Genomic DNA, 16477 nt, shown 5'->3' on the forward strand with positions numbered 1-16477 from the left:
GTATCTATGGGGCCGGGATCAGGAGCCAGGTCCGGGGGCCAGAGGGACTTTGGGAACTCACTTGGAACAGGGGCTGATCACAGTCGGCGTGGGTGGGTAAACCAAGGCAACATTCACTCGTTCGCTGCCGTTCTTGGGGCAAATGATCTCTGCCACTCCTTCTGGTCTGGGCTGACTCAGCAACTCCCCTGCAGGAGGAGAGAGAAACATGTGTTACAGAGATGTGCCCTAAAAATGGGCTCACTTTACAAAGAAAGCACTGCTTGAGGATGGAAGCAGGGGGAGAGGGGGAGAAGGGCAGAGGTGAAGCAGCAAAGGGTCTGAGAACCCATGTGCAACCAAGAACAGCAGAATTGCCTGGGCGCCGGCTCCAACGCGAACATTCTCCTCTGCGTCACCGTGGAGAAAATTCTCGTGGTCATGGCAGGAAGGCCCACACTAGACAAAGACAGCATCTGTCACTGCTCTGCTCACCTTCCTTCTAACAGACTGACTCCAGGGATCTTTATCTAGATGTCACCGACTGAGCCAGTGTCCCCAGAGTCCATGAAGCAAGGGCTGCCAAGGAGGTGTTCATAATTAGGATTTGGGGCAGATGGGACTCAAGCAGACCACAGCAACCGTTCAACAAAGCCCTGTATAAATGATCTGGAAACACAGCAGACTAAAGGTGTTAAAAAGGCAAACAGCCTAAGATGAGCCCAGCCTCCTCCGGGCAAGGGGACTGCCCTGATAGGTATGTGTGAAGTGGATGCACCAACACAACACTATCTAGACACATAATTAACCTAATGGATCACCACAGTACCTAAAGGAAGGCTATTACTCCGCATGCCCAGGATGTAATCTCTCTTCAACTAGATCACTAAGTCTCTAAAAGCAGTGATGACTTCCATTCTCTCATCCACATACCCAGGGCACCGTGCCCTTTCTCAGAGAGTACTCAGGAAACAGCTCCTGGCTGAAGATGGGACACGTTATTGTTCAAACTGCCCTACTTAAACCCAGGAACTAAATTTTTTGTTGTTGTTTTTGAGACAGGGTCTTGCTTTGTCACCCAGGCTGACGTGCAGTGGACTGACTAATCACAGCTCACTGCAGCCTCAATCTCCCAGGCTCAGTCGAGTAGCTGGGACCACAGGTATGCAGCACTACATCTGGCTAAATGTTAACCTTTTCCTTTATTTTTGTAGAGACGGGAGTCTGGATATGTTTCCCAGGCTGGTCTCAAATTTCTGGCCTCAAGCAATCCTCCCACCTCAGCCTCCCAAAGTGCTGGGATGACAAGTGTGAGCCACCATGTCTGGCTTCTAGAAAGTCAATTAACTAAATCAAGGATGTGAAATGTACGCCAACTGGGCAAAGACACTACTACAATTAAAACTTCAACTCTATGCACCAACCACTTCTACTGCTGACTTGAAATTCTAGAGACTCTAGGCCGGGCGCAATGGCTCACGCCTGTAATCCCAGAACTTTGGGAGGACGAGGCGGGTGGATCACAGGGTCAGGAATTCGAGACCAGCCTGGCCAATATGGTGAAACCCCATCTCTACTAAAAATACAAAAATTAGCCAGGCGTTGGTGGCAGGTGCCTGTAGTCCCAGCTACTCAGGAGGCTGAGGCAGGAGAATCGCTTCAACCTGGGAGGCGGAGGTTGCCGTGAGCTGAGATTGTGCCACTGCCCTCCAGCCTGGGTGACAGAGCGAGAATCTGTCCCAAAAAAAGAAAGAAAGAAAAGAAAAGAAAAAAAAGAAATTCTAGAGACTCCAAAGAACAGCAGTCCCCTCATCCCTGGGAGATGTGTTCCAAGCCCCCAGTGGATGCCTGAAACTGCGGACAGTACCAAACACTATACAGGCTATGTTTTTGCCTATAAGTAGATACCTATGATAAAGTTTAATTTAAAAATTAAGCACTGTAAGAAATTAACAACAATAAATAGGACAATGATAATAATATACTGTATTAATAATTAAAGTTATATGAATATGGTCTCTCAAAATATATTATGATGCTGCATTCACATGTATTTGGACCACAGTCGATGGCAGGTAACTGAAATCACAGCAAGTGAAACCATGGATAAGGGGACCACTGTATCTGCTGACATACCATGATATGCAATTCCTTTGCCTCAAAGTACTGTATTTCCGGCTGGGCATGGTGTTCACACCTCTTAATCCCAGCACTCTGGGAGGCCGAGGTGGGTGGGTGGCTTCAGCCCAGGAGTTTAAGACCAGCCTGGCCAACATGGTGAAACCCAGTCTCCACTAAAAATACAAAACTCAGCCAGGCGTGGTGGCGGGTGCCTGTAATCCCAGCTATTCGGGAGTCTGAGGCATGAGAATCACTTGAACCCGGGAGGCGGAGGTTTCAGTGAGCTGAGATCGGGCCACTGCACTCCAGCCTGGGTGACAGAATGAGACTCCGTCTCAAAAAGCAAAACAAAACAAAAATACCGTATTTCTAAATGTCTCATCCCCCGCAAAGCCCACACTGACAGCGCGTGCCCATGTCAGCACCGGGCTGGCAGTTTTAAATGTACACCTCGTTTAATCTTCACAATGTCCCTAGATGGGCTTATTCTCATTTTACAAATGAGGATGCTAATGCTCAGGGAGGTTACGCAACGTACCCAGAGTCAGGAGCTAACCAGTGGCAGACTTGGGATGTGAACTTGGGAACCCACTTCGGAGGCCCTTACTCTTTGCCCCTAGGCTAATGCCTCCTCCCAAAGCAAGGACTGCTTCTTTATGCCAGAACTCATCTTTCCTAAATGAGCAATCTAAAAACACTATTTTTAATTAATAAACTAAGCGGCATACTTTTATGAAAGACATTAATTTCCTGATGTGAACATTTTTATATAGTGTCACGCAATACTAACTGAATGTAATTTGAGTTCCTTAACTAAACTCCCGTAAACAGCAAACTGCTACAAAAGTTAATTTAGCATCATTAGCTTGTAGCATGGATATGTGGATATCAGAACTGTGCTTCAACCACCAGCTAGGAAAAGATCCCCAAATATAAAAATGCAAGCTCAAAATGTAAACGTTAAATGCTTATCAAAGTAATAAAATGAACCCAAGTAACAGCATGTTCCAGCTAGACTGGAATCTGGAAGGCGTCCAGTCCAAACATCAATTAGTAAGTCAGAAGCTCGCTGAGTTTAACAGATTTGCTCCAAGTCCCACAGAGAGCTGCACGTCTGTAAACCAACCCACCCACCATGCACCACAGGAGCTAGGACTCCAACGAGAAGGTGCTGTGGGCATTCCGGTCTCTTAACACCCTTACTTCTGGGGCTGCCCTCACCTAGCTCCTTGCCTGGTATTTTCACGTTCTACTTTTGTCCGAAAATCATCCACAGGGCTTGAACACAGATGGGGCCTCTTTGGTTCCCCGGAAAACTCTCTCCTGGTTGGAAGTCCACCCAGGCCCCAGCTCCACCTGCTTTTATCTGCCTAGGCAGTCAGAATAACAACTGTGGATGGATGCCAAGTCCCTGTCCTCAGCACCCGTCCCTGGCGCCAGCCTGGTGCAGCGGGCTTCTTGGCTAGTATATCACAGCTTGCGGTGGTCAGATCATTTTGCCAGAGAATTTGAAATAATAGGCTGGGGGCGGTGGCTCACGCCTGTAATCCCAGCACTTTGGGACGCCAAGGTGGGCGGATCACAAGGTCAGGAGATCGAGACTATCCTGACCAACTGGTAAAACGCCGTCTCTACTAAAAATACAAAAATTTAGTGGGGCGTGGGGGCACACGCCTGTCGTCCCAGCTATTCGGGAGGCTAGGGCAGAAGAATCATTTGAACCTTGGAGGTGGAGGTTGCAGTGACCCGAGATTGCGACACTGCACTCTAGCCTGGACAACAGAGTTAGACTCTGTCTCAGAAAAAAAAAAAGAAGAAGAAGAAGAAGAAAGAATGTACAGCAGACTATTAAGCCTCAATTATCAACTCCAACTGTAGCCTAGACTCTCAGTGTCACACAGAGCCAGGTAACTGGTTTTGTTTAGGTCTTATCTCTAGCAGCACTGCCATCCATGGAAACAGAGCATGAAGGTGGAAGGCATTGAGAAGTTTCACACATGTGAAAAATTCCCTTGATGTTAACAAGTACCGAGCAAGAAGAAGAACAGTCCATCATTTCCAGCGCGTCTGTATCCTCCAACAACCTACTACGTGGCGCCAGTATCCTTAGGGTTTAAGAAATGTGCACAGTTCCTAGATGAAGAACATAAGAAAAACAGCTTTTTCCTTTCAAAATGATCTTAATTCAAATATGAAGAATGGTTTATGTGTGTGCTATCTAGCAAAATCATTCTCACATTTAACACAAACTTGATCTTCAAAATAAAGTGATTACTTCACTGAGTAACTAACGACGGAGACCTTACTGTGTGTGAGGACTGAAGAAGATGCAGGGGTCTGAGAGTTTAGGGCACAGCCTCCACCATGGAGGATCCCAGTGTCCACAAGGAGGCCAGGTGTGCAAAGAACTGCAGTCCTGTACGATGAGGTCCCAAGGAAATGTACATGAGATGCTGGAGGAGTCAGGAGAAAGAGAGATTCACACTGATTCACAGGATGGGGAAAGACTTCAGAGTGGGCAACACTCAGCCAAAGAACCCGGCAACTTTCGTTATCAGAATGGAGAACAATGCATGCATTGTACCTTACCATCATACTGTAATGTATGTCAAACTGCAAAACAAACCTAAGTTAACCCAGGAGGAAGAAAAGATGACCACAGCAGCAACTGACATTTAGCGAGTACTTTTTATCGGCTGATGCTGTATATGTACCATCCCCGTCTTCACGACAACACCAGAAGGTAGGGACAACTATTATCCTCATTATAAACAGAAGAGGAAATTGAGGCTCAGATGCAAGAGGCAATTTGCCAGTGGTCACAGGAAGAAGTGGCCCTGCTGAACTTCGACAGCAGGACTGACTAAACTCATCACTACCAGATATCCTGTGTCAAGGATATCGTGATGTTTACATTAGGTAATACATATACATGAAACATACTAAACACAGTATCTGGCACCTAGTAAGTTCTTGACACTATTACTGTAGTCACGAGAAGATTCTCTAAAGGCTTCCTCTTCTAAATATGCAAAGAGTTCATACACGCACATGTGAGGACACGGCAGGAAGACGCCGTATGTGAATCAGAAAGCCCTCACCAGATACCACATCTGCTGGTGCCTTGACCAACCTCCCACACTGTGAGAAATAGATTGCGGTTCCTTATAAGCTATCCAGTTATAAGTAATGCAGGGTAGGGTACGGAGCAGCTCCTTGGACGGTGGAGAAGCTTGCTGGGCTGCCCTAGGCCAGACTGTCCATGATCAGCTGGCCAAAGCTAGCAGGCAGGCGACTGTCCTCTGGGTGCCAACAAAATTCCCTGGGAAGCTATCTTGGGGGGTGAGGGAGCAGGCTGTGCGGAAAGCAGCCTATAGAACTTTCTGGGAAATATGATGAGGCACCAGCTGTGGTCCCTGGAAGGCCACCCACATGGGATGCTGAATTCATGAGGAAGGCAGTTGGCAAGCCCTTAAAGGGGCGGAGTTGCTGCTGAACCTGCGAGGGACCTACCCAAGGTATCCAGGCTATCGGTGGATTCGGCAACAGTCTTCCTGCTGAGCCACTAACAAGTCAGCTGGGATACCCACAGGTATATTCCAGCACTAAGCCACATACACTCTTAGGTGGTTTTGGGGATTCAAAGAGTGGTTTCCCAAAACTGTAGGGATGCTGCATTCTTCCTGTGAACAACGTTTGCTCTTGGCTCAATTACGGAGTCAGCCCTCCTTATCAGTGAGTTTTGCATCCATGGATTCAACCAACTGCAGGTCAAAAAAAAAAAGTTTTTAAATTGTATCTGGGCTGAATGTGGTGGCTCATGCCTATAATACCAGCACTTTGGGAGGCTGAGGGGTGGGGGCAGATCATTTGAGGTCAGGAGTTCAAGACCAGCCTGGCCAACATGGTGAAACCCCATCTCTACTAAAAATACGAAAATTAGCCAGGCGTGGTGGTAGGCACCTGTAATCCCAGCTACTTGGGAGGCTGAGGCAGGAGAATTGCTTGAATCCGAAAGGCGGAGGTTGCAGTGAGCCGAAATCGCGCCACTGCACTCCAGCCTGGGCAACGAAGCAAGACCCTGTCTCAAAAAAAAAAAGAAAAATTCCATCTGTACTGAACATGTATAGACTTTTTTCTCATCATTACTCCCTAAACAATATAGTATAACAGCTATTTACAGAACATTTGTATTGTATTAGTTATTACAGGTAACCTAGAGATGATTTAAAGTATAAGGGAGAAGGCTGGGAGCAGTGGCTCATGCCTATAATCCCAGCACTTTGGGAGGCTAAGGCGGGCAAATCACCTGAAGTCACAAATTAGAGACCAGCCTGGCCAACCTGGTGGAACTCTGGCTCTACTAAAAATACAAAACTTAGCCGGGTAGCGTGGCACATGCCTGTAATCCCAGCTACTTGAGAGGCTGAGGCAGGAGAATCATTGGAACCCGGGAGGCAGAGGTTTCAGTGAGCTGAGATTATGCCATTGCATTCCAGCCTGGGCGACAGAGTGAGACTGTCCAAAACAAAACAAAACAAAAAAAACCATATATATATATAAAATAAAATAAAGCATAAGGGAGGATGTTTGTGGGTTATGTGCAAATACCATGTCACTGGCTATCAGGGACCCGACCAATCAAAGACTTTGGTACCCATGGGTGTCCTGGAACCAATGGCCCACAGATATCATTCCTTTTCAAAACGACTCAAACTGATAGGGTCACTTGATAATGGAATATATCCTAAGGTATGGTTCCAACGACAGCTACAAAAACTTACACAGTCACAAATTATGACCCTCTCCTAGAACTGTGTTTTCATTTTCAGCACGTCTCTCTGCAACTCTTCAAAATGTAGGAATCCACTGAGTTCTGCGCAATTTAACAATGTAAGGAAATTTCCATTTCCAGGCATTTGTGGAATTCTCAAGTACGGTTTTGATTCTGAATGCTGAGACTTCTTTAAAAATAAACATTAAAAAGAAACCCAACACTCAGAAACACCTAGCTTCAGTGCCTTGAAGCTGTGGAAACCATTTGTGAAGTCTTATCAGTCACAGAGTACAATCGGCAGGGCAAACCAAACCAGGCCAGTTGGGGCCTCTCAGAGATGCCCTTAAGTCAGAATGCCCTCAGCACCTATCTTCAGCGAGTATTCATGGCCTGGTCACTAGGCAACACTAAACAAACTCAATGTCAACACTTGACTTCCACTTCTTCCAAATATCCTCCAAAGTGGCCACGGTTACAGGCAGAAGGAAGAAAAAAGGCCCCACTCTTGATTACTTCTGTGACTCACACAATGGTTCTCAGATTCTCCCAATGAATAACACCAGGGAAGCCGTGCCAGGCCCACACGCTGGGCATGGATGATGGGCGCCTTTCAGTTTTCCTTTCATGGCAGGTACTCCACCTGGAGCCCATGAGCTCAGCTTTTCCTTGTTTAGTGCAAGTCCTGGCAGAAGACAATCGTCCTGACAGTAATGTTTGCTTGCTAATTACATAAAGCTTTTTAAAAATTATTTTTTGGTTTGAAAGATAGGAGGGAGAAGTAGATGATTAAATGATCTCAGGCTTGCTAAACCAAGAAGAGCTGCATTTGGTCCAAGGGCCCCCTGAGGGATCATCAGTCAGGTCTCTTTGAGATCAAAAAGCTGTGGCCTCAGATCACAACACCCCTTCCAATGCATCTGGCAAAAGTTCAACCACAGAAAATCAAGGGGAAAAAACTGCTATTAAAATTACTTTTCAAATCTCTACCAAAGTTTAGTCTCTTTCCTCACATTACAAGCTTATACAGTTGACCCTTGAACAATCAACACCCCAAGCAGTCAAAAATCCATGTATCATTTCTGACTACCCCAAAACTCAACTACGAAAAGCCTACTGTTGACTGGAAGCCGTATCAATAATGTAATCAGTTGATTAGCAGATATTTTGTGTGTCACATATAGTATGTGCTGTATTTTCACAATAAAATAAGCTAGAAAAAAGAAAACACTATTAAGACAATCATGAGAAAGAATATATTTACTATTCAGTAAGTGGAAGTGGACCATCATAAAGGTCTTCCTCATCAGTCTGTACATTGAGGAGGCCGGGGAGGAGGGGGAAGAGGAGGGGTTGGTCTCGTTGTCTCAGGGGTGGCAGAGGTGGAAGAAAATCCTTCTGTAAGTGAAGCTGCATAGTTCACACTCCTGTGTGTTCAAGGGTCAACTGTATTTTCCTTTCATAATAACCTTTTGTTCGGAGGGTTTTTTTTTTTGTTCTGTTTTTTGAGATGGACTCTGGCTCTGTTGCCCAGGCTGGACAGCAGTGGTATGATCTTGGCTCACTGCAACCTCCACCTGCCGAGTTCAAGCAATTCTCCTGCCTCAAGACTCCCAAATAGCTGGGACTACAGGCGTGCACCACCATGCCTGGCTAATTTTTGTATTTTCAGTAGAGACAGGGTTTCGCCATGTTGCCCAGGCTGGTCTCTAACTCCTGTGACCTCAGGTGACCCGCCCACCTTGGCCTCCCAAAGTGCTGGGATTACAGGCGTGAGCCACTGCACCCGGCCTCTTTGGGGGTTTGTTTTGTTTAAAAACACTTCATACACATCCAAACCTCTGTAGCATTCTTCCCTACGTCTTCCTCATGCCTGCTTATTTGCAATTCCTCTTCCTCCTGCATTCTGTTTCTAACACCTGCAACAGAAGGAGAGCCCATCTCCCCTCCTCCAGGCCACTCCTCCTCCGAGACGCCCATCTGCTGCAAAAGCGTCAGGGTCTTGGCATCTCCAGAGTCCCCTGGAGTTTCCTTCCCCAAGTGTCCATTACAACACTGGGATGACAGGCCAGGTGGAAACTTCAGGAGGATTCCACTTTGAAGTGTGAGGCTCTACCAGACACAAAATAAATATTCCTCAGGGCCAGAATAAACATCCAGGGCCAACAAGTGAACCTGGCTTACGTGGCATGTATTAAAAATGTAGGAGAAATTTCCCCAGGGAGGTTGCAGGAAGCTGAGTCACCTACTAAGAAGGGCTTTATTTTTGGTTCTAAAAGACAGAACAATAGCAAAGTAAAATATTGTTCTATATCAAAGTTCTTTAAACTTACTGTTCTCAGCATCTTCATCAGTCCCAGATGAATCCTGATACTATACAAATTGCAGTAACACAAGAACAATAGATGATTTCTTTAGATTTTGTACGAGATTTCTCTGGAATTTCTAAAAATCCTAGAAAGGGGCCAGGTCCGGTGGCTCATGCCTGTAATCCCAGCACTTTGGGAGGCCAAGGCTGGCAGATCACTTGAGGTCAGGAGTTCAAGACCAGCCTGGCCAACATGTTGAAACCCCGTCTCTACTAAAAATACAAAAATTAGCCAGGTGAGGTGGTGCACAACTGTAATCCCAGCTACTTGGGAGGCTGAGGCAGAAGAATCTCTCTTGAACCCAGAGGCAAAGGTTGCAGAGAGCCGAGATGGTGCCACTGCACTCCAGCCCTGGGGACACAACCAGACTCTGTCTCCAAAAAAAAAAAAAAAAGAAAGAAAACCTAGAAAGGAACCATGGGCTATCACCTGAAGCTTAAATGAGGTGGTTTGATGATGTTGGGGGATATAGAAAAATCATTCCCCAAAATACAGCACCTGAGTGCGCTGGGCGCTTTTGAAAGCTGAGCGGCCTCAGAAATAAGCCTCAGAATGAAGGTCCCTCTAACCTCGTCTTGTGCCTTCCCAAACCCCAAGGGCAGGGACTATTTCTCAAATGTCCTTATCTGACCAAGAAAGCTTACCAAAAGAAACATAAAAGCTTTCTAAGCCCTCCCTGGAATCTCATTATCTCAGAAAAAAAGCCTGACGAATGTGATCACACCTGACAGACTTTTTCCCAAGATAAAGTCTGCCTCTCAGGCCCATTCAGATTCCACAGAGAATCACTTACAAGTTCATTTCGGTCTCTGTGGTCCATTCATTCTCCCTAATCATCACTTACTGCCTCTCAAAAGAACTGTCTACATTCTCATCTCTTCCCCCTACTATGAAAAAGGGTATAGCTTCTGTATCCTACTGTGATTCCCCTCGAATGTTAATACATTTATTTGCCTTAGTAACCTTCTTATTCTTATTAACTTGCCTTTCATCAGCTGATTTTCACTGAACATTCCGAGAGCAGAGGGAAAGTTTTCCCTGCACCCCTACAATGAAAAGAAAGCATCTGCGTGGATGGCACGCACTTAAAACCTCCCCATCCACAAGAAGTGGCCAGGGCTGGTGTGAAAGGTGGAGACTAATTCATGGAAGTGAATTAATAGTGGGACATACTGTGAGAAGCTGAAATTTCCGAGGTCAATGTTGCAAAGGAGAGCTAAGGAATTCTACATTATTCTCTTAATAACAATAAAAAAAAAGTCAAATGAACTGGAACTTGTCATTCATCTGTATGTATCACTATATATAGTGATATATTTAGATATACAGTGGTCCCCATAATCTGTGGTTTTTGCTTTCAAAGGTTTCAGCTACCAGTCATCAATCTGGGTCTGAAAACATTAAATGAAAAACTCCAGAAATAAACAATCATCAGTTTTAAATCGAGCACTGTTCTGAGTAGCATGATGAAATTTCGAGCTGTCCAGCTCCACACCCCCCAGCACCGTGAACCCACCTTCACCCAGGGTCCCCACACTGTAGATGCTCCCCTGGGAACCCTCCTTCGCCCAGTGTCCCCACACTGTAGACACCCGCCCCCCCCCCCCCCCGGCCCCGCTTATCACTTAGGCACTTTCTCGGTTATCAGATCCACTGTCAAAGTGTTGCAGTGCTTAATATATCACCCTTATTTTACTTCATAATGGCCCCAAAGTGCAAGAGTAGTGACGCTGGTGATTTGCATCTGCCAAAGAGAAGCTGTTAAGTGCTTTAGTAAAAAGCTGAAAGGTCTTGACTTAATAAGGAAACAAAAAAAAATTGCCTGCTGAAATTACTACAGCTACAGTGAGAATGAATCTTCTGTGAAACTGTGAAAAAGGAAAACTAAATCCGTGCTAGTTTTGCTGCTGCACCTCAAACTGCAAAAGGTGTGGTTATAGCACCTGCTAAGTGCTTAGTTAAAATGAAAAAGGCATGACATTTGTGGGCGAAAGACATGACAGGAAACATTTTCCAACTGATGGCAACTGGGTTTGGTACCATTCGTGGTTTCAGGTAACCAATGGGGGGCTTGGAAAGTATCCCTCGCAGATAAGGGTTGGGGGAACGACTCTATAGCAAGAGTCCTCAGCGCTGGGGCCATGGACTGGTACAGGTCCATGGGCAGCACAGAAGGAGGTGAGTGGCAAGTGAGCAGGCAAAGCTTCATCTGTTTACAGCCACTCCCCATTGCTCAAATTACCGCCCGAGCTCCATCTCTTGTCAGATCAGGGCAGCATTAGATTCTCATAGGAGCGGGCAAACCCCATCGTGAACTGCATATGTGAGGGATCTAGGTTGCGCGCTCCTTGTAAGAATCTGACGCTTAATGATTGGTCACAACCATCACCACGAGATAGGACCAACCAGACGCAGGAAAACAAGCTCAGAGCTCCCACTGATTCCACATTATAGTGAGTTGTATAATTATTTCATTATCTCTTACAATGTAATAATAATAGAAATAAAGTGCACTATAAATGTAATGCCCTTGAGTCATGGTGAAACCATCCCACAAACCCCAGTCTGTGGTGCCAACCAAGGCTGGAGACAGCTGCTCTACGGTGATAAGAGACATACAGTGAGATGCGCACACACCCTGTCCTTCTTGCTCTATAATGGCCCTACATGTAAGTATGACCTTAAGAAAACGTGCACAAGGACTTACACTATCCTCTCCTCACTGACCCTTAAAAGGTCTGACACCATCGGACCCAAGTCAAAGCTGCCTCTTACTGCCACTCACTCGTCCCACCACGCCTCCCTGCAGATGCGTGTGCCACTTGGCTCCATTTTGCTCGCTAAGGGTTCATATAAATACAAATCCACCCAAGAAAGGAAAACTATTTCCCCTTTTCCTGCTCTGGATAAAGTTCCAGCAGACTTGGCTAAGGATGAGACAAGCTTCACAGATCAAAGAGAGTTGGGGAGAGGGAGACAGGGAGGAGCAGAGTCCAAACCTAGCTCAGCCCTCTCCTCTCACAAAACGCAGGTCAAGATTATAAAAAGCCCACAGTGCTGCACTGAAGTGCTTTCAAAAGGTTACTCTTTATTTTGATAGCCTGTCACCCACTTCTTACTGGAAAATGGTTCCAGGCTCAGAGAAGTTACTGCAGACGGCACAAAAGCATTCAGACGACAACGTTCTCCTCCCAACATTCATTTTCCTTTCAACAGAAAATAAGAGGAGAGGAACCTTTATGACCTGAAATTATAAACACTAGCCCCCAAGGACCTTATCAAAATCCACCTGACTTTGAAGTACTAAGGGGAATCATGTGAAGTCCTTATTAACGATCAGAGGCCAGGCTGGGCGTGGTGGCTCACGCCTGTAACCCCAGCACTTTGGGAGGCCGAGGCGGGAAGACTGCTTGAGAGCAGAAGTTCGACACCAGCCTGGCCGACGTGGTAAAACCCCATCTCTACTAAAAACACAAAAAATTAGCCAGTCATGGTGGCGGGCGCCTGTAATCTCAACTACTCAGGAGGCTGAGGCAGGAGAATCGCTTGAACCCGGGAGGTGGAGGTTGCAGTGAGCCTAGATCATGCAACCGAACTACAGCCTGGGTGACAAAGCAAGACTGTCTTGGGGGGAAAAAAAAAAAATGACGAGAAGCCATATAGTGTCAACTCTTGAACAACAAAGGTTTGAACCGTGCAGGTTCATTTACAGGAGAATTTTCTTCCACCTTTGCCACCTCCTGAGAGAGCAAGTCCAACCCCTCCTCTTCCTCCTCCTCAGCCTACTCAATATGAAGACGATGAGGATGATGATCTTTATGAAGATCCACTTCCACTGAATGGTAAATACATTTTCTCTTCCTATGATTTTCTAAACAACATGTTCTCTCCCCTAGCTTCGTTTATTGTAAGAGCACAGTATATAATATATATAACATACGAAATACGTGTTGATCAACTATTGATGTTATCCGTTAAGGCTTCCGGTCAACAATAGGCTATCAGTAGTTAAGTCAAGGAGTCAAATGTTAAATGTGCATGTGATTCCATGGGAGCGGGGTAGTCAATGGCCCTGAACCCCGAGTTGTTCAAGGGTCAACTGTACTTGCTTCTTGTCTCCTAACATTTCTGCAAATTCATTTTTCTCCAAGGAAGGGAGCAAGGAGGAGGAGTGAAGGTTGTGGCTGGGAGGTCTGATAGAGCTGAGTCTTCCCTGAAGGGTCCTAGGAGACAAGAGAAAACCCACAGGCTTGGAGCCAGACCCACAGGGCCTTGAGGCCAGAAGGAACCTTGAAATGGCTCAACTTCCCCTTTTGCTCATGAATAATATCTCGCGCATGCGGAAACATCTCCCACAGCACCACGGGGAGAGGATTCCAGCTGGAACGCTCTCTTAACACGAGCTTTTCTTTATCTACTCCCTACCCAAATGTCATCCGCAGAATAAAATCCAGCTGGGACTTGAGGCCATTTGAAACTCACAGCCTCTATGATGACAGGAAAAGCACTAAATTGCATGACTAATTTAAACCCAGCACTCCTAAGCCTCTTCAACCTCTGAAAAATTGTAATTGCAAACCAGAATAACTTTTTTTTTCTTTGAGACAAGGTCTTGCTTTGTCGCCCAGGCTGGAGTGCAGTGGCGCAATCACAGCTCACTGCCGTCTCTGCCTCCCAAGTAACTGGGACCACAGGCACACACCACCATACCTAATTTTTTTATTTTTATTTTTTGTAGAGCTGAGGTCTTGCCATGTTGCCCAGGCTGGTCTCAGACTCCTGATCTCAAGTGACCCTCCCACCACAGCCTCCTGAAGTGCTGGGATTGCTGGCGTGAGCTGCCATGCCTGGCCAATGCCAGCGTTATTCTCCTTTGGGTAACTAATGTCCACCTGACGCATATTAGCTAATGCTACGTCTCCTCTGCAGGGACGTAAGCTCCACAAGAGCGGGATTTTCCTTGATCACTGCTGAATCCCAGGCATCCAGAACAGTGCCAGGCACACTGCAGGCCCTAGATAGATGTTGAAGAACTAAATTCATCCATTCCTGAATCCATGCGTTGGTGTATAAACACAGAGGTCTCTCAAGCGCCCTCAGGTGTGTGGTTCAGAATCTGACACTGGCGTGGCGCAGGGTTGGGCTGCGGGGGCCAGAGTCCACACTCTCTTCTTCCACAGGGTACACCAGTGCCCGGCTAGGAAGCTTCCAGACTTCCCTGGGCAGTACCACCTTCTCCGCATGCCATCCAAGGGCAAACAAAAAACCCCCAAACCAGAAGCACTCCAGGAAGTGGTCAGCCTGCTTTGCTGTCTTACCAGATTGCTGGATCTTTTTCAAACTAAAGAGAAAACCACAACAAAGTCAAGTTCCCTTTGAGGCGATTCTAATGCCAACCTCTTACAGTATTTTCTCAATTGTGAGGATTACATGGCTCAGGGACTCTTTAGGGAAGCCCGTAAGTGTAGTGCAGCATGTCCTCTTCTGAATCGTAGTTGCAAATGGCTTCCTTTGCGAGGGGGAAGGCAGAGATACGAAGAATCATTCAGTGGTTTGGGGGTGTGGGGTAGGGGGAGACTGAAGCTGGAGTAAGATCTTAGCATCCCGCTTTTTGTCCCCCAGTCTCAGTTACTTAGACGGGCTGGTCAGTACCCTGCTGGGTCCCAAGGTGGTGGGCACACCTCTGGAGAGCTTTCTTTCTGCAGTTCTCTCCTCTGGGTCGGCTATCTAGGCCACCCTCCTGGCACCACAGCCTGGAAACTCTCAAGACAGTAAGCTGGGGCAAAGACAGGGCTTGCCTCCTTCATTTCTCATAGCTCTGGATCACTGTCCTTTGCTGCCTGATGCTCATGGTCTTGGAAATCATTACTTCATATATTTGACTGGGGTTTTTGCCCTCGGTGTGTGAATATGGTTCCTGACACTGCCTTGGCGGGAAGGGGCAGTGTGGCTACAGTCATGTTTTGCTTTTGCTTTGTGCTTGTTTTTGTCATAGGTTTTGTAGTGCTTGATACAGTGAATAAAACATAGTCAGGTCCTGTCTAATGACTTCTTTTTTGCTTTTTTGAGACAGAGTCTCGCTGTCACCCAGGCTGGAGTGCAATGGAGTGATCTCAGCTCACTGCAACCTCCACCTCCCGGGTTCAAGCGATTCTCCGGCCTCAGCCTCCTGAGTAGCTGGGTTTACAGGTGTGGGCCCAGCTAATGGTTGTATTTTTAGTAGGGACGGGGTTTCACTATGTTGGCCAGGATGGTCTCAAACTCCTGACCTCAAGTGATCCGTCCACCTCAGCCTCCCAAAGTGTTGGGATTACAGGCATGAGCTACTGCACCTGGCCTTCATATAATGACTTTTTGATCAGTGGTGGACCCCACATTTATAAGGGTGGTCCCATAACATTATAAAAGAGCTGAAACATTCTTATCACCTAGTGATGTCGTAGAGCAATGCATTATTCTCATGTTTGCAGTGATGCTGGTGTAAAAAACCTACTTCACTGCCAGTCATAAAATGCTAGCACATACAGTTATGTACAGTATATAATAACAAACGACTATGTTACTGGATTTTGTGCTTTCTAAACTATACTTTTTTATCATTCTTTTAGGGTATACTCCTACTTATTAAAAAACAAAAAAAACAAAAAAAAAAACGACTGTAAAACGGCCTCAGGCGGGTCTTCCGGGAGGTGTTCCAGAAGAAGGCATTGTTATTACAGCCTATGACAGCTCCATCACCGTCACTGTCCCTGAAGATCTTCCAGAGGGACAAGATGTGGAGGTGGAAGACAGTGACACTGATGATCCTGACCCTGTGCAGTCTTAGGCTAATGTGTGTGTGTGTGTTCATTTTAACAAAAACGTCTTAAAAGTTAAAAAACTATAAAATTTAAGTAGGAAAAACGCATACAATAAGGATATAAAGAAACAAAATATTTTTGTACAGCTGTACAATGTTTGTATTTTAAGCTAAGTGTTATTGTAAGAATCAAAAAGTTAAAAATATTAAAAGTTTTTAAAGAAAAAAGTAGTAGTAAGCTAAGGTTAATTTACTATTAAAAAATAAAGATTTAATAAATTGGATGTAGCCTAAATGTACAGAGTTGAAGTCGACAGCAGTAGTAATGTCCTGGGCCTTCATATTTACTCACACTGACTCACCCACAGCAACTCCCATTCTTTCAAGCTCCATTTATAGCAAGTGCCTTACACAAGCGTATACCACATTTTTTAG

General features: G+C 45.9%; 1 protein-coding gene across 1 annotated transcript in view; it reads right to left on the reverse strand.

Moving 5' to 3' along the window:
- The window catches only part of MFHAS1 (malignant fibrous histiocytoma amplified sequence 1), a 114830-nt gene that overhangs the window by 19320 nt on the left and 79033 nt on the right, over positions 1–16477 (reverse strand). The window contains exon 3 of the mRNA XM_011942839.1: positions 62–188. Within this exon, the coding sequence (XP_011798229.1) occupies positions 62–188 (127 nt within the window). The remainder of the gene's footprint in view (positions 1–61; positions 189–16477) is intronic.

This window comes from Colobus angolensis, unplaced genomic scaffold, assembly GCF_000951035.1.
Source record: "Colobus angolensis palliatus isolate OR3802 unplaced genomic scaffold, Cang.pa_1.0 Scaffold210, whole genome shotgun sequence".
NCBI lineage: Eukaryota > Metazoa > Chordata > Mammalia > Primates > Cercopithecidae > Colobus > Colobus angolensis.